This window comes from Haliotis rufescens, unplaced genomic scaffold, assembly GCF_023055435.1.
Source record: "Haliotis rufescens isolate VD_foot unplaced genomic scaffold, xgHalRufe1.0.p SCAF_13, whole genome shotgun sequence".
Taxonomy (NCBI): domain Eukaryota; kingdom Metazoa; phylum Mollusca; class Gastropoda; order Lepetellida; family Haliotidae; genus Haliotis; species Haliotis rufescens.
The window spans coordinates 1,234,410-1,251,270 of NW_025963813.1; the positions used below are offsets into that span (position 1 = coordinate 1,234,410).

General features: G+C 42.3%; 1 protein-coding gene across 1 annotated transcript; it reads right to left on the reverse strand.

Annotated features, from left to right (window-relative positions):
- Positions 1–7: 7 nt before the first annotated feature.
- LOC124148621 (dimethylaniline monooxygenase [N-oxide-forming] 2-like) lies at positions 8–5,477 on the reverse strand. The gene is made up of 6 exons (XM_046519802.2): positions 5,360–5,477; positions 4,317–4,772; positions 3,467–3,522; positions 2,886–3,276; positions 1,687–1,928; positions 8–369 (listed from the first exon to the last, which is right to left on the reverse strand). The coding sequence occupies exons 1-6, from the start codon at positions 5,475–5,477 to the stop codon at positions 115–117; spliced, it is 1,518 nt and encodes a 505-aa protein (XP_046375758.2). The 3' UTR covers positions 8–114.
- Between the last annotated feature and the right edge of the window lie 11,384 nt (positions 5,478–16,861).

The following is a 16,861-nucleotide window of genomic DNA, read 5'->3' on the forward strand; positions in this document are numbered from 1 at the left end:
TGGCGGTTGTTGCCTGGCAGGTCGCTTGACACGTGGAAGACCCGGGTTCGAATCCCCGCCATTCATGAGAGAGAAACAAAAAGATTTTTATGTGAACATCCATAAAAATGTAAGCTAAAGTCTGTTTCTGACTGTTTGACTTTGCACCTTCACGGTTTGTCGAGTGTTGAGTCCGTGGTGTAAAGCGCTGAAGATGGCTGATTTTGCGCCCGGCCATTTGTTTGGACCCCAGATACGGTGGAAATAAGAGAAGGCAGGACCAAAGAAGTACTGGTAGGCCAGCCAGGGTCCTGCCTTTATCAGATCCCCCCAGGAAGGGGTTACGCCCAGTTCCTTGGCCAACTCATCACGGTAGGGAATATGGGGAAGCTACAACACAAAATACATTGATCTTGTAATATTTGTTGTTTTAACAGTTTGTTTGTTTGTTGTTTAACGCCGCACTCAGCAATATTCCAGCTATATGACGGCGGGCTGTAAATAATCGTGTCTGGACCAGACAATCAATGATTGACATAATGAGCATCGATCTACGCAATCGGGATACGATGACATGCATCAACCAAGTCAGCGAGCCTGACCACCCAATCCTGTAAGTAACCTCTAACGACAAGCATAGTCGCCTTTTAGGGCAAGCACGGGTTGCATAAGACCTGTTCTTACCCGGATATTCACGGGTGACATCTCGTTATACATGGGTTTTATATCTAAAGATATGCCAAATGAAACAAACCGTCATGTCATATACAGTTCACCGTTTGATAGGGATAATCAGTTATATCAGATAATTCAAATATGCACATGAAATATAATGAGAATCAGTTTGCGTATCATGGACAGATAATAAATATCCCTATCTAAGGTGGAGTAGTATATTTTAAGACGCAGTAGCAATGTTTTAGAAACACTCAGAATTGATGGCTTTCTGCATTATGTGGAAAGAAAACAGATATCATTTATGTCGAAGTCGTTAACCAATCTCATCGGCCCCTGCCACGCGTAAGGGACGCAACTCTGCACATCAAATTATGTCACATTAAACCACCCCTGCACCCTCCAATCACACGACTTGCTCGACCCTGTGACAAACGACAGTAGGTTTGTTAATAGACAGGACATCAAGCATCTTCCCGAGGCAAGAGAGTAAACTGACTTTAAAAGTCCAGTCTCCACCCTTGCCGAACTAGGCTGGAATTACTGGGCTCGATCGTAGCGCCACTAGTGGCTATTACCAGTTATGTCCCTTCTGAGCCTCTCCTATGGATCAATCAGATTCCGCCTCTCGTATCACTTGCGTTTGCTTCACACAAAATGGTGGCGCGGAGTCAGGACGATCTGATCGATAATCAAGATCTATATTGTGATAACACGGGTCTTACATCGCGAAATGCATCAAATCACGTGAGCACCTTGATTAAAAACATGATAAGATTGGGAAAATATCTGCTGACAACGAGTTGGCGGTGCACATGCTTTGCAAATCCTGCAATCGACCGAAATCTGCACGACAGTTTACGAACCAGAAATTCGAATTCGGTGCGCGATTTTGATTGGACTATGCATAGACTCGTTAGTCCAGCCAAACTGTAACTCTATAATTCTTGCCTAGTTCGGCAAGGGTGGAAACTGGACTTTCATAGTCAGTTAACTCTCTTGCCTTGGGGAGATGGACATCAAGGTACATACCCTGTATTTAAAACGGCCAAATTTCTCCAGAACGTAGTCATCCCACTTTTTGATATCCTTCAGCATGACCTTGAGGCGGGGCAGCTTGTGTTTCCCGTTGAACACTCGGACAGCCAGTCGGCACTGCAGCTCTGTTACCGGGGGGATGGGGCCCTCTGGGTCCACGCACCCAATCACCGCAAGGCTCTGTCTGGGCAACGAAACGGGGAACACCATCTTATAAAATGGAAGGTTTCCTTCGTCTGAAATGAAAAAGAATAATACAATCCACGTCAGTTTGATTAAATGCATGTAGAACTATCGAAGGTGATTAAAACAGACTTTTAATTAGACTTCCACTCACAGTATTGTTATGATTGGTTGCAGATGAGAGTGTGGCGATTGATAATGACTTGACAAGCATGGGTTGCTGGAGACTAATTTTAACCCAGATCTTCACGGGGATTGGGAATGTGTGACGTTGCCTAGCAACACGACGAAGGAGACGACGACAGAAGGGTAGATGAACACTATGGGGAAGGTATATGCTAGGTGGAGTGAAAAGTAATAACAGCGATAGTAGTTGTAGTATTAGTAGAAAATGTCGAAGTCGCAGAATATTAGTTGTCGTTGCGTTTGTTGGTGAGTTAATATCAAAGGTCGTATCAGCTATAGTTTAGCAGCAGTAGCAGTCGCAGTAGTATTTGCAGTAGCAGCAGTAGTAGTCGTAGTAGTAGCAGCATCATCTGTAGAAGTAGTCGTCGTAGAAATAGTTGGAGCAGAACGGGTATTAGCATCAGGAGTACAAGCAGCAGGAGAAGTAGTAGAGAGTGATCATGAGTGAGTGAGTTGGGTTTAACGCCTCTTTTGAACAGTATTCCAGTTATATCACGACGTGTCAGCTTAATGTGGGAGGAAAGCCCGCAGTGATGCAGGTCTCAGACGTTTACCACTTCGGTGAAACCCACGAGCACGGGTATGGTGCTGACAAACCTAGAAACATTATCAAAGCGAAACCACAATAAACGGTTCCTGGCGTGCCGAAAGGGGGGAAACTCTGCCCAGCGAATTGTGGCGCCTTATAGGACTTGGGTCACCAGTGCCCTCAGTAATAGTAGTAGTAGTAGTAGTAGTAGTAGTAGTAGTACTGGATCAGCAGTAACAGTAGAAACAGCAGTAGTAGTAGCAGCAGTAGCAGTGGTTGAAGCAAGTATTCTTACCCCCCTCAACGTTCTCATCCAGAAACTCTAAGCTCCAGTCGTATCCGGTCGCAAACAAAATGGCATCCACGCTCTTTACCAGAGCTCTGTCAACAAATTCAGCCTCTTGTTCACCAAGGCGTATTAACTGTCCAACAATTACGATTTTACCACATAAGATGAGCAACTGGATATCATCATTGATCATGGTTCTGCCCTGAGATGGCGGTCCGGGTGGGGCCAGCCCAGATGTGTTGTGGTTGATGCGGGAGTTGGCGATGCTACACATAAGACCGTCCAGTTTTGCCAGACTCTTGTAGTTGGACCTTCGGTACAGCAGCTGGTCTAGAGGGCTGCCTCCTGTTGCCACACGGGGCAATACCCATGTACCTTGTCCAACGCTCAGGTACACCTGTAGATAGCATTATTACTCAATGTAACTGTATCAGATTTATAACTCCCGTAACGATAAACATGGCAGCGCCATTGCGGTAAGATTTTTCAAGTACGATCAAAGATACTACTTGACAGAAATATCGATACTTTAAAATACAGTCAGTATTCAGAAAGACAGTGAGTGAGTGATTTACTGGTCTACTCACTTTTTTTGCGTACTTTGATATATCTACTGCAATTTCTCCCGCAGAGTTAGAGTTACCTGATAGGAAGTAAGAAATATCACATTAATACATAAGGAAAAGAATTTATGGATCCCTCTTGATCCATCTGCGCAACCCTATTTAATGGTAATATTTAATGTTATTTTGATGTTTTGTAGTTTGTGCATAACAGCAGCTAAACTGGACTCAAAACAGTGTCAGTGAGTATTGTTTTACGCCGCTGTTAGCAATATTCCAGCAATATCACGGCGGGGGACACCAAAAATGGGCTTCACATATTGTACCCATGTTGGGAATCGAACCCGGGTCTTCGGCGTGACGAGCGAACGCTTTAACCACTAGGCTACTCGACCCTCCGCGACGCCATGTTTGTTTGTAAACAGTGAAATTAGTCCCTACTTGACCTTTGATATTTGCATCTCTATCCGCAAACCTGCCCATTATATGATAAAGGGATATTATCTGAAACCAGTGTTAGTTTAATTGGTGCAAGTTTGTTTTCGAATGTTTTGATATGGACTCTAATCTTTGTGGTGAGTTCAAGCAACCTCAAAAGAAGGCATGTGTGATGTGGTTGTATTGTGTAATGCAACCTCACTGTCGAGATTCACGCCGTATTGCGACAAACTTCATTACAGTACTTAAACTGGCGTCACCAGTTTGATTGGAGCGGTGGGTTACGCCGAAGACGCGGGTTCGCACCCCCAGGTGGGTACAATGTGTGAAGCACATTTCTGGTGTCCCCCGCCGAGATATAGCTGGAACATTGCTAACATTTTGTCATTAGAATATGATGATCATCTCTATGATCACGGAAAGAAACATTACCTACCAACAACCAGCACAGTTTTCTCTCTGTACTTCTGACCGTTCCAAAATGTCTTGGAATGATCTATGGGTCCAAGAAAGGTACCTAGTCCATCAATATCTGGTATTCGGCTACTCTTGAAGAAGCCAGAACAGATTAACAGGTAGTCATAGGTAGAGGTGTCCACCCCTTCACTATCTTCCGCCTCCACTACCCATTTTCCGCTTAGCTCATAATCACCGGATCTTCGGATTTTCTTAACTTTCGTTCCAAGTCTTATATGCTTTCTGAGGTTGTTTTCATCACAGTAACGTTGGAGGTACTTGAATATGGTGGCGTGTGTTAGACAAGGAGGTGTGTCCTGGGAGAATGGAAAGTCACTGAAGGCAAACATGTCCTTGGAGAAGATGGAGATGAGGTTCTCATAGAGCCTTGCTCCCTGGCCTTCTCTGTACTCTTCTGTGGGGCTCCATAAACCTCCTTTGAAAAAATGATCGATCGCCATTACTGAATTTGTCATCAACGGAAACTAAGTCCTCAACAGTAACACAAGAACATGACGTCGAGTCTTTAAACTTTAAAAGAAGGTGCATTATATACTGCCGGGAAAAGAAACTACACACCCATGTGTGATGGTGGCCAAAAATGAAATTCTTTTTCGATAGTGATGTATTAGATACGGGTATCATAGATGTGGTTTGGACGTTAAGTTTACTGCGTTTCGGCGACTGTTTCAAGCCTAGTAACATTTTGATAACATTTCTAATGTCTTGGTCAAATCCGATTTTTAAGTTTATACTTTTTGTCCGGCAGTTTATAATCTGAGAAATATTAAATTTTTATTGTTCTCTGTCAGTAACATAATTATTTTGGAAGACAGTTAGACACTTTACGTTTGACTTTAAAGTGATATTCACAGCATGGGACTTTGGTATATATTTTAAATAGTTAGCACATATTTATGAAGCCAATTTCTGGTGTGTCCCGCCGTGCTATTACTGGAATATTGCTAAATGCCGGGTGTAACCATACCCACTCACTGCGGACACCGTAACGTGTATTCTCACCGATGTTGTCAAACTGTTCATAGCAAATGGGTTGGAGGTCTCCCTCCAGGCAAGACTTCACCGCAACGAGACCTGATACACCTGCACCAATAATGGCAACCTTCGTCCCCGGGCCCATCTCGGATCAGGCGTCTAACACCAATGTACAATGAAGGAGGATCGAGTCCGAGGGATCATTTTATACAAAATCCAACACTGTAAGGTTGTTATCAGGTGTAAATTAGAATGTCACGAAGTCGATAAAAGGTCGATAATAAATCCTGTCCAAGTCAAATAAAACCTTTAACTAATGATCTGCTGTTTCTTAACAGTGGGAACAATGTGGAACAATTAGTGTCAGTGAGGGGTGACACTTTGGTGCTTGTCAATTAACAAGTGAGTAGAATTCTTGCAACGAAAGGTTTATACAGCAATTGTTGGACTCTGTCCAGAAACAAACAAAAACAAAATATCTCCCTCGAGAGCTTGGCTCCTGAGAGATCCTTAGGAGTGGGGAAGGGTCGGGGGTAATTTATCGAAAAAAAATAAATTGCCCCCGAAAATTCTTTGAAAAATTATTTATGCTTCAGATTGTTGGAAAAAAAAGGAAATTGTGTGCAGCAAAAGTGACAGTGATGCAAGGTGATTTTCTTCCAAAAGAAGCAAGAGTTTGCCACTAACGGGGCTATATCCCGCGCCCCTGCTGCAGAATGTATGACACAATTAAATCTAAACAAACCCAAATCACACAATCACATACATTTGAAAATATTCAAAATGTTGTATGGTGTAAACGGCAGCAGGGGAGCATCTACTTGATGTAAATGCAAAATATCCTAAAGAATCAAAATATAATGTTGCAGATCACAATTTCTATGAAGTTAAAAAAAATGAAACCTTCTCCACAATGATGGAAGTACAAACTGACAAAACCAGTTTCTACGTTTACTACTGAATTCACTGTAAAATCTGCAGTAAATAAATAAATCTATGTGTCCATAATAACTGCAAGTAAGTAAACAAACACCCGGCTTCCAAGCATTGTTGTATCTATCACCCCCACACCTGATTGCACCTATTATCGTCAACAACAGGCGCCTGCAGAGTATTCAGCTCACTCGGGAACTGGATGTTGCCAGTTCTTTATGCATATTAACAATGAACGGTTGATAAGCCAGGAGATTAAACAATTGTATTGGTTGTCACAAATGTGACAATGTCATATACTGTTAACGATGCAGAATCTGTCACTTGGACTGGCCAAAACATATACATAATTAAAAAAAAGTGTAATCAGCATATTGATACCAACTTGGCCAATACCAAGAAGCGAAGTTTTGCGTAGATTGGCTATCTTTATGCACATTGTGACGGAGGGCGCAGGACATGCTTACCGTTTTCGCGAACACCTGGTGCCACCCTTGATTTTCAATGACCCTTCATATATTTCACCGCTATTTAGCCTTTTACGGCAAATGGAATCTGTTTCGGCGGACAATCGAGACTGGTTATTCTCTGTCATTGACGTTTTATATAAGAACCCCCACACGTCGTAGATGGTACAATTAAGAATTTACACCAAAATATTATTTACAGTTATTAAGAAGACGCATCCATCAACATGTATCGGAAATCAATGTGTGGTGATATAGAATAACTAGGCGGGTTCGTCAGGGAAGTCAGTAGTCATCTGGAGCGATGCACATGCCCAGTCAAATGCACATGCTCCAACCGCCGCTCATCTGACGACATGAACACATTGAGTTAGTTGGGGCTTAGGGGCGGTCGGGTAGCCTAGTGGTTGAAGCGTTCGTCCGTCGCGCCGAGGACCCGGGTTCGATTCCCGACACGGGTACAATGTGTGAAGCCCATTACTGGTGTACCCCGCCGTGATATTGCTGGAATATTGCAAAAAGCGGCGTAAAACCATACTCACTCTCACACTAGTTGGGGCTTCGCTGCTTTGAACAATATTGTTCAGCCCAAAGTGACACATGTCGTAGAAATTACCACTTTTAGTAAAACCTAGGAGCATGGAGGCATGGATAAACAGGGGTTATAAAACGCGCGAATAAAACATAATCCAATAATCAATAACCAATGCACGAACAAGGGACGTAACTCTGTATAGTGAACTCCTGCGCCTCAGACGAGTGGATGCCCCTTTGTGTAGTTGTGAAATATCGGGTATACATGACAATACTTTCGCGCTCCCTGTCGGCAGAAACTCAAACTCCAGGCCAAACACAGTCAACAATATTCTATACGAATATACAAAACTCTCGGACCAAGGGCAACAGGTGGAGCTGTGTTGGATCCCCTCTCACATAGATATTCATGGAAATGAAAAAGCAGACTCACTGGCGAAGCTAGCTCTAGACAGAGCGGATATACAGCCTATTCCCTTTAGTAAACTAGAGATAAAAAGCAAAAGCAAAGCCTCCATAGCAGAAAGATGGCAAGCCCAAAGGGACGCAAGTAAGATCGGCAGATGGCTATACAAAATTCAACCCAAGTTCCAACAAAAGCCAAACTCATACTCAAATGAAAGGAAAATTGAAATTGCCATCTCGCGCCCCAGACTTGGTCACAAAAAGCACTATGACAAGGTTTGTTTATCTTGCAATCAGGCTGAAACCATTGGTCACGTGTTACTAGAATGTCAAGACCATGCCCCAGCCCGGGCTAGGTTAAAACAAGAATTGCAGTTAGATCCGCTATCTGTCATAGATCTCCTAAAGCCAAGAGATGCAATAGCGAAGGCCAAACTAACTCAATTTCTGAGAGATGGACAGCTACTCGAACGTATATAAACAGAGCAGCCAAGGATAAAAATGAAATCATATCAATATAAGAAAATAGAAATCATATCAATACAAAAACAGAAATTATGTGAACACCAAACTCACAATAGATATGTGTACCCTACTCACACACAGGAGTCCCAAAGAGGGACAGGTCAGCCGAAATTGCCTCGGCAGAAGGCGACCTCTTAAACACTTAATGCAACAACAATGCTCCCTGTCTTTAGTAATTTAACAATTGAACGTCTGGGCGTACCACAAAGGGGCACGTGTGGCCCGGTCGTCCCAGGGGCCACAACCCGCTGTGCAGAGTTGCGTCCCTTGGGCACGCAAGAAACCTATGATCATGAGTTCGAATCCCGGTGTGCTCCGATTATGTTTCTAGGTCTTCCAGCACCATACCCCTGCTCGTGGGTTTCCCCGAAGTGATTAATAATTCCTGCATCATCTCCTGTTTACCTCCCCTGGTCAGTTGGCACATCGTGTTATCACTGGAATACTGTTCAAAGCGGCGTTAAACTCAATTCACCTACATACCGTAACGTCAAGTCATGATTCTGGTAGAAATGATTGACTCTTAAAATATCTGCACAATACCACAGTCGCAATAACCCATGTTGAACCGAAAGGCATATTGATATAGCGATTGCAACTGGCTTGATTGACATAATATTTATTCTGCATGATTTCTGTTTTGCTGTCCGTTGTATGAATGGTGAATATATCACAAGCGACTAAGAGAAATTTATATTATTATATCATTTGAAAAAATATTTTCTATTCACTTTTGTTTGCCAAATGTTGATAAGCTTGTCAGTGTTATGAGTTGGATGCAGTTTTCACGATGTGTTTCAGCATTGTTGGATCTGTGTGTATATCTACTGGTCCTCATGTCAGTATGTTGTGTCGCCATGACAATTAAAATCACCTCCCGCGGTGCTTTCCATTAAATATATATGAATTAAAAAAATCCATGCATAAATTACATCAGATTATTAATCTCTGCATTTACCGTGTGAGTCAGTGCGTATGGTTTTACGCCGCTTTTATCAATATTTCAGCAATATCACGTCGGGGGACACAAGAAATAATCTTCACACATTTTATCAAATCGAAAACTAGTGACGCCAGTTTTAGTACTGTTATGAAGTTTACGGTGTTAATGTCGACAGTGAGGCTGCATTACACAATCCAACCAAATCACACATTCCTTGTTTTTAAGTCGCTTGAACTCACCATAAAGAGTCCATATCAAAACATTCGCAAACAAACTTGCACTAATTAAACTAACATCGGTTTCAGATAATATCCCTTTACCGTTTATAGACATTCTGTTCTAATTGTTCTGTGGAGATCCGGGTTAGATTTGGTCTATGGCAACCCAAGATTTATGAGGCGACTAACGGCATCGAGGGGTAAGACTTGGTTGATGCATGTCATCGTATGCCAATTGCGTAGGTCGATGCTCATGATGTCAATCACGGAATTATATGGTTCAGACTTGATTGTTTCCAAAACGTTGTCATATAGCTGGAATATTGCTGCGTGCGGCGTAAAACATCAAACAACATGTTCTATAATGTGGAGCGATGGCTACGCGATACGATTCTATTTAAAAACCCTCAGTCGGTGTAACATGCGCAAGTGAGGTACCCCACATCTTCCAGTCATACGTTAGGAAGGGGGAAAAACGCTATAACCACTAGGCTACCCCGCCGCCCCATATTAACCTATCTATCTAAATACAAATCTATTGAAGGTGACGTTAAATTTCACCCACGTTAATTCTCACCGACTCACCTGAACATATGCACATTTCCCCCAAAATAGAATTTAGCAGTCGGCGACAAGATGACCTTTACTTACACTAATACTCAAATATAATTTTGTAAAACAATACTCAGATATGTTCACAAATGTCAAATCTTAATTGTCATACTCTTTGCATGACGTTTATTGCGAACGTAGCATCGTAATCTTTCTCCACTGAAGAAAGATTAATATTCACCGTAATTTCTAAAATGGATATTTTACTGGCGCTTCCGATAATGTTAGTGTCGTTTAACGTTCCCAAATGAGATATGTATTTCATTGCTGTGCACTTACGGGTCAGAATGTAACACTCCATTGTTCGTTCTCTTCAATGTCCAGAGCTCTAGATAAGCTGCGTATCTGCGTAAAATACGCATCAGAAATGCAGAAATACGCAGTAAAAGAAAATCCAAGCGTACCAAATACGCAACGAACATTACAGATACGCTACAAAAATAAAACTTGTGCGTAGCATCAAAATATTGTGAAGTAACCCTGCGTATTCGATTAGCGAATCAGCAACTTATTTTGAAATTATAAACGGGCATTCCGTCAACCTTGCCAACAGTTACATCATGACCAATTCCATCACACTTTCTTGTGGAAGTATCGTGGTATTTGTGAGTCCTATAAAGCTCTCTTACCCACATGACACCAGTTTGCAAGGACTAGATGAATAGTGTTGTTAAATATTTAACTTAAATACCCACATGTGTAAAAACTAGTGGGTTACAGAAATTTGAATACCCAGATAGAATTACTGATACCCAATGATTTTAAAATACATGGGTAAAATACCCACAACACCAAAAACGTATCTGGAGCTCTGTTTGTTTGTTATTTAACGCCTCTTGCATAAATATCACAGCTATGTGACGGAATATTAATAATGGAGTCTGCACCAGTCAATCCAGTGATTGACATTGTACTTGGATAACCCTTGCGAGCTACAAGTCCGATAACCCCGAACCTCTTCCATTCAAGAAATGATGGTACAAGTGTCATCAGATTTGAAGGTGTTTATTCTGTAGATGGAGGTTCTCATAAAGGGTAAAAGGCTGTAAGAAATACAAACACAAATGATTACTTAACCTGGTCGCTAGCATATACTATCATGTGTTTAACAAAAAGTGTCCACATCTTAAGATCATTACGGTAATTTGCTATAAACAAAAATAACAACTTTTAGTCCAAAATGCCTTAACACAGAGTTTAAAGACACATCTAAACAACGTAAGAAATATCCTTTTACATATAACCTTATGCGACAATAAATTATAAGGGAAATCGAACACATAAATTGAATGCCTCAGCATATTAAAAAAACGCGCGAAAACTTAGTCACATTACAAGGCTTGTCAAAGCGAATTCACGACATATTATCCTATGACAGCCCAATTAAACAGTGTACACAAACAATCTTAACCATACTATCATAAATATACTGCCAATACTCTGACTGTGGTGTGTCACAAGTGGTCAAAACCTAATTTTCCTAATTGCGAGAGCGAACGGCGTGGTTTGTCTCGCTTACCTTTACGCAACGAGAAATTTGACTCACGCACAGGAGAGTTCCGACAGTCAGGGAGCATACATTGCGGAAAACTGTTACGCTGTAACAGCACAGACATCATGAGCATCGATCAACGCAATTTCGATACGATGACATGCATCAACCAAGCCTGACCACCCGTACCCGTTAGTTGCCTCTTACGGCAACATAGTCGCCTCTTACGGCAAGCATGTGTTGCTGAAGACCTATTCTCTACCTGGAACTTTACGGGTCTATACTCACTGTTCGTGCTGCAACCAATGTATGGATGGTAGGACATGACGGAAAATCTGAGCGCAAACCTGCCCTCACTGAAATAAAACGGCGTTACACTGTTTCACTGAAGAACGTTATATATCCGATGAGAAATATAAATTTGAGAGAAACGTATTTTATTATATTTGCAAAGAAAAATGTCCATTATAATGACAGTATTATCCGTTTTCTTGAAAATTTTAACCAGCCTGATGCAATGGTATATCTAATTGAATGCGAATAGCGCGTTTGAAGGGAAAGAATAATCGAAAGCAGTTGACTATCAAATATCAAAATATCATAAATCCGGATTCGAATCCTGGACCAGTTCATACTTTGCTTGACAAAACAACGAACATCTGTCCCGAAACTTCGCGCCAAAAGAATAAAAAGGTCCACTCTTCAAAGGAACCCATGTTATTCCGTTGTTTGTGAACGAGCACCAGTGACATACACGTCTTTATGTTGAAAGCTTACATGGTTTATAAAGAAAAAAAATGTATTTAGACGCACCTTAAAAGAATCGTTTGGACAGCGGCCATCTGGATCGGACTAATCAGGTTTCACTTTGAGTGAGTGAGTATGGTTTTACGCCACTTTTAGCAATATTCCAGTAATATCACAGTGGGGGACACCAGAGATGGAATCCACACAGTGTACCCATGTGGGTAATCGAACCCAGGTCTTCGGCGTGAAGAGCGAAAATTTTAAGCACTAGGCTTCCCCGCCGCCTCGAAATTGGGTTCAACATCGCTTGAAATATAATTGCACTTACACGGTGGCGTGTATGTGCACGCAAATAGTTCTAGCCTTCTGAGATACCATGCCGCAGACTAACATGGATCGGGTGGATCCATGTTAAACTGCGGCATGGTATCCCCTCCCATCAACCACAGAATGTCGACTCCGTGCCGAGCATTCCCATTTATATTTCCTTAATGCCGAGCGTCAGGCAGTGTAACAACAAGTTCCATCTTTTTGGTATGACTTCTCTTCAAATGAATTCGGGGACAATGGTCACTCAGTGATTTAAGGCAGCGCACCTAACTCGTTAGAGTTGCGTCTCCTAGCACCGTCATTAGAGCACTTTGCAAAATGGAGTTAAAATAGACAACAAAAGTAGTTCCGGTTATTTTTGTCTTTTGTGGATTAAATACACAGTTGCATATCACACGTGGACTTTTCTATGGTGTTTATCCCGCTTCCGGTAGAGATGGTACTTGTTGTTACCCTGCCTGGCGCTCGCCATTATGGGACTAAAACAAGGACTGGTCGGCTCGGTCAGTATGCTCTGTGGAAGTGGGGTACTCATGATAAACTGCGGCATGATGTCTCATTGTGCTAGCAGTATAAAATCGGCATTAGTCCGGACTAGTTCAAACAGCCAGACACAGGCACGCTGGCACGCACGCACGCACGCACGCACGCAAGCGCACACAAGTACTGTACAAGTGTAATAATCTTTGACGCGACGTCAAACCCCATTTCACCTCACCTCATGACATTCGTCGTGGGACCTGTACAGGTCAAAGATCAATGTGTATCTACCGACAGTTCCGTTTGTCATGGTGTCATCTTGATAAATAACGGATGGCCCAGTCGCCCCGATTTTGTTTCTAGGTTTGTCAGCACCTCGTGGGTTTTAACGAAGTGGTAAACGTCCGAGACCTGCATCACTTCGGGCTTTCCTCCCACATTAAGCTGGCACGCTGATATAACTGGAATACTGTTAAAAGCGGCGTTAACCCCAACTCACTCACTGAGAGTAGCACGGTCACCTGGGTAAACTGCTGCACGTGACAACCAGGCGGGTATTTTCGGCACGTGCTCTGCGTGCAAAGCTAGCGATCTGTTCAGTGGTTTATCGCAGTGATCTAAGAGTTCATTCGATTAGTGCACACTCAAGATGTGATTCAGTGGAACATTGAACACCAAAACCAGATATATCATTATGAATGTGTGAGAATTTATGGCCAAAACTTAATTATGATATTCAAATGGAATATGGAAACATTTAAATTTGTGTTCTGTGAGTCATTTGAGCCAGGATTTGGATGGATATTACAGCGAAAAGTAACAGTGAAGTGCATTTACAAACAGATAGACGAATGAGCAAAGAATGGAATAATTTACCCATGGACAGAGAGACTGTGTTTATCCAAATTATTACTGAGGATATTCAAACTGGGATAAAAGATCTGGCGTTTCAGGTAAGTGGAAACACATCTATTATAGAATAAGACAAGAATCCAATGCCTAACCACCCGCTGCACACCCATTAACCTGTTTTGTTTGCTTTGTTTGTTTGTTGTTTAACGCCGCGCTCAGCAATATTCCAGCTGTATGACGGCTGTCTGTAAATAATCGAGTATGGACCAGACAATCCAGTGATTGACATCATGAGCACAGATCCACGCAATTGGGACACGATGACATACATAAAGCAAGTCAGCGAGCCTGACCACCCGATCCCGTTAGTCGCCTCTGACAACAGGCATAGTCGCCTTTTACGGCAAGCATGGGTTGCTGAAGACCTATTCTACCCCGGATCTTCACGGGTCCCATCAACCTGTAACTGATTTATTGAGTCGTTTTGGAGCAGACCCGACAAGTCGTACACGGTGGTGGGTTAGAATTGTTCATTAACAGAGTATTAGGCATAAATGTTAGACATTTTGAAGCTGTAGTAGTATAACAAGGGTGTGAATTTACGGATCGATGTTTCCTCACCCAGGCCATGTAATCATGATAATGAACTACATCAACGGCTGATTGGTAATATCATTTTCATTGGCTAGGCAGCTCTGTGACAGGAGTCGCAGAAGACAGATCACGGGATGCACCTGTTAGCCAGTTGTTGTTTTACTGATTTGAAAAAAACTATGTAGTACTAGATGCCGAGAGTATTTCGATACAAATGAAGACGTGTAGTGTGTCGTCGCATTGTGCCAAACGCCCACTTTAACACGTTGACGCCAGGAGAATCGTTAGTTACGTTAAGAAACTGCTTAGTAACACTAAAAGTTGAAATGGGGTTTAACGTCGCGTTCAAGATTACTGCACTTATGTACCGACGTGCATGCACGTGTGTGTGTGTGTCTGTGTGTGTTTGTGTGTGTGTGTGTGTGTGAGAGAGAGAGAGAGAGGGAGAGGGAGAATGGGTCTTCAGAAACCCATGCTTGCCGTTAGGGGCGACTAACGGGATCTGGTGGTCAGACTCGCCGACTTGGTTGATGCATGTCAATGTATCCCAACTGCGTAGATATCGATGCTCATGATATCAATCACTGGATTGTCTAGTCCAAACTCGATTATTTACCGACCGCCGTAATATGGCAAAAATATTGCGGAGTGCGGCGGTAAAAAACAAACAGCAAAACGCCAAAATCGAAAGTTTTTATTTTAATAAATAGGTCCATATCACGGGTCGTGGGTACTTTACGGAAAACAAAGATATTAATCACAGCTCTCATGCAGGAAGACTATCTGTTCGTCAGCTCCTGTGTACAATGTACAACACTCGTTTGCCTTTTCGATACTTTCTCGTATCATACTCCACGGAATGATTAAAAAATCGTCTCTCATTTCAAGTTCGGTACACACTTAAAATCGTTATTGGCATAAAATAAGAACAAGAAAACAGTAAACATTGGAAACAGTCTGTTGTATCACGATATCCCTTGTCATTGAACAAAGCGGCATAAAATCCCTCGCCTCTAAATTATATACGACTCCCATTGCCTGCTATGATATGGCGCTCTAGGTATACAGAGTTGAGAATACAACCACCTCGAGTTGGCCATGCTTTCTTTGATATTTAACACACGATTGTAACGTTCCTCTCTAACCTATCTTTGATAAGCATTGTCCCGTTTGAATCGGTATTACATTTGCGGTGACCCCCACCCACGTATTGTTAGTCACAATATATATACTACTCAAAAGAATTTCTTTTGAGCAGTATATAATACATTTACCCATATTTGTAATGGTGTATTCTGTCATACAGACCCTTAAACAAATATATCCGATAAAACCCATGCAAGTCTATAATAGTGGGCAAATCTAGATTACTGCAGTTTATGAAGAGTCTCGGGGCTCCTTTTTTATTATATATCATGAAGATAATTTAACGGGTTTTTTCTGTACACTATATTCTTTTCAGAGACTAGATGTAAGTCTAGGGATGGTATAATATACGCTCTTATCACACCTGTCTATAGATGAACATCAATGTGTGGTATGAATAGATACGATTCACCTGAGGCAAGCGCATTATGCATACAGCGTTGACACTACATGACATTATACTACTGTATGATACTATACGTTTTCAGTATGCACAGCTGTCGTTGACGGTTAGGAATGTGCTAAGTGAACGGAGAAGATCCGACCGTGTGCTTTTCATGTCCTTTGGAAGTCAGGGGTATAAATCACAATGTCAATGGCGGGGACAGGTTTAATTCGTTTCTCACAATGTTGCTTGGACGTCGTTCTGTAGGTTTGTCAGAGCAGGCGGGATCGACGCAGTCTCCGAAGTGCACGCATTAGCATCACGAGTGACACCCTGGCTTGGCCCAAATGTCGAGTCGCTTTTTGGTATTAATTGAGGAATGTTTGTTTTTCACCTTAGTCCAACCTTCGAATTCATTTCATTCACCAAGTGAATGTTCATGGCACTACGTTATTATGATAGTCAGTGGATCAGTCTGCACTCATTCTCAGCTCCCCGGGGAGTATACAACCCAAGCTGTCTGTGAGCCGCAGTAAGCTTAACAGACACATTACCATCTGGGGGCACGGGACGCCCAGTCGTCTAAGGCACCGCAATTCGCCTCGATTATGTTTCTAGGCTTGTCAGCACCATACCCGTGCTCGTAGGTTTCACCGAAGTGGTAAACGTCTGAGACCTGCATCACTTCGGGCTTTCCTCCCACATTACGCTGACAGGCCGTGATATAACTGTAATACTGTTAAAAGCGGCGTTGAACCCAAGTCACTCACTCACTCACTCACTACCATCTCATCCTACCGGGTTCCGATTCACTGCTGGGTGAAGAGAGGCATGATTCGAATAAAGTCACTTGCCTAAGGAGACAT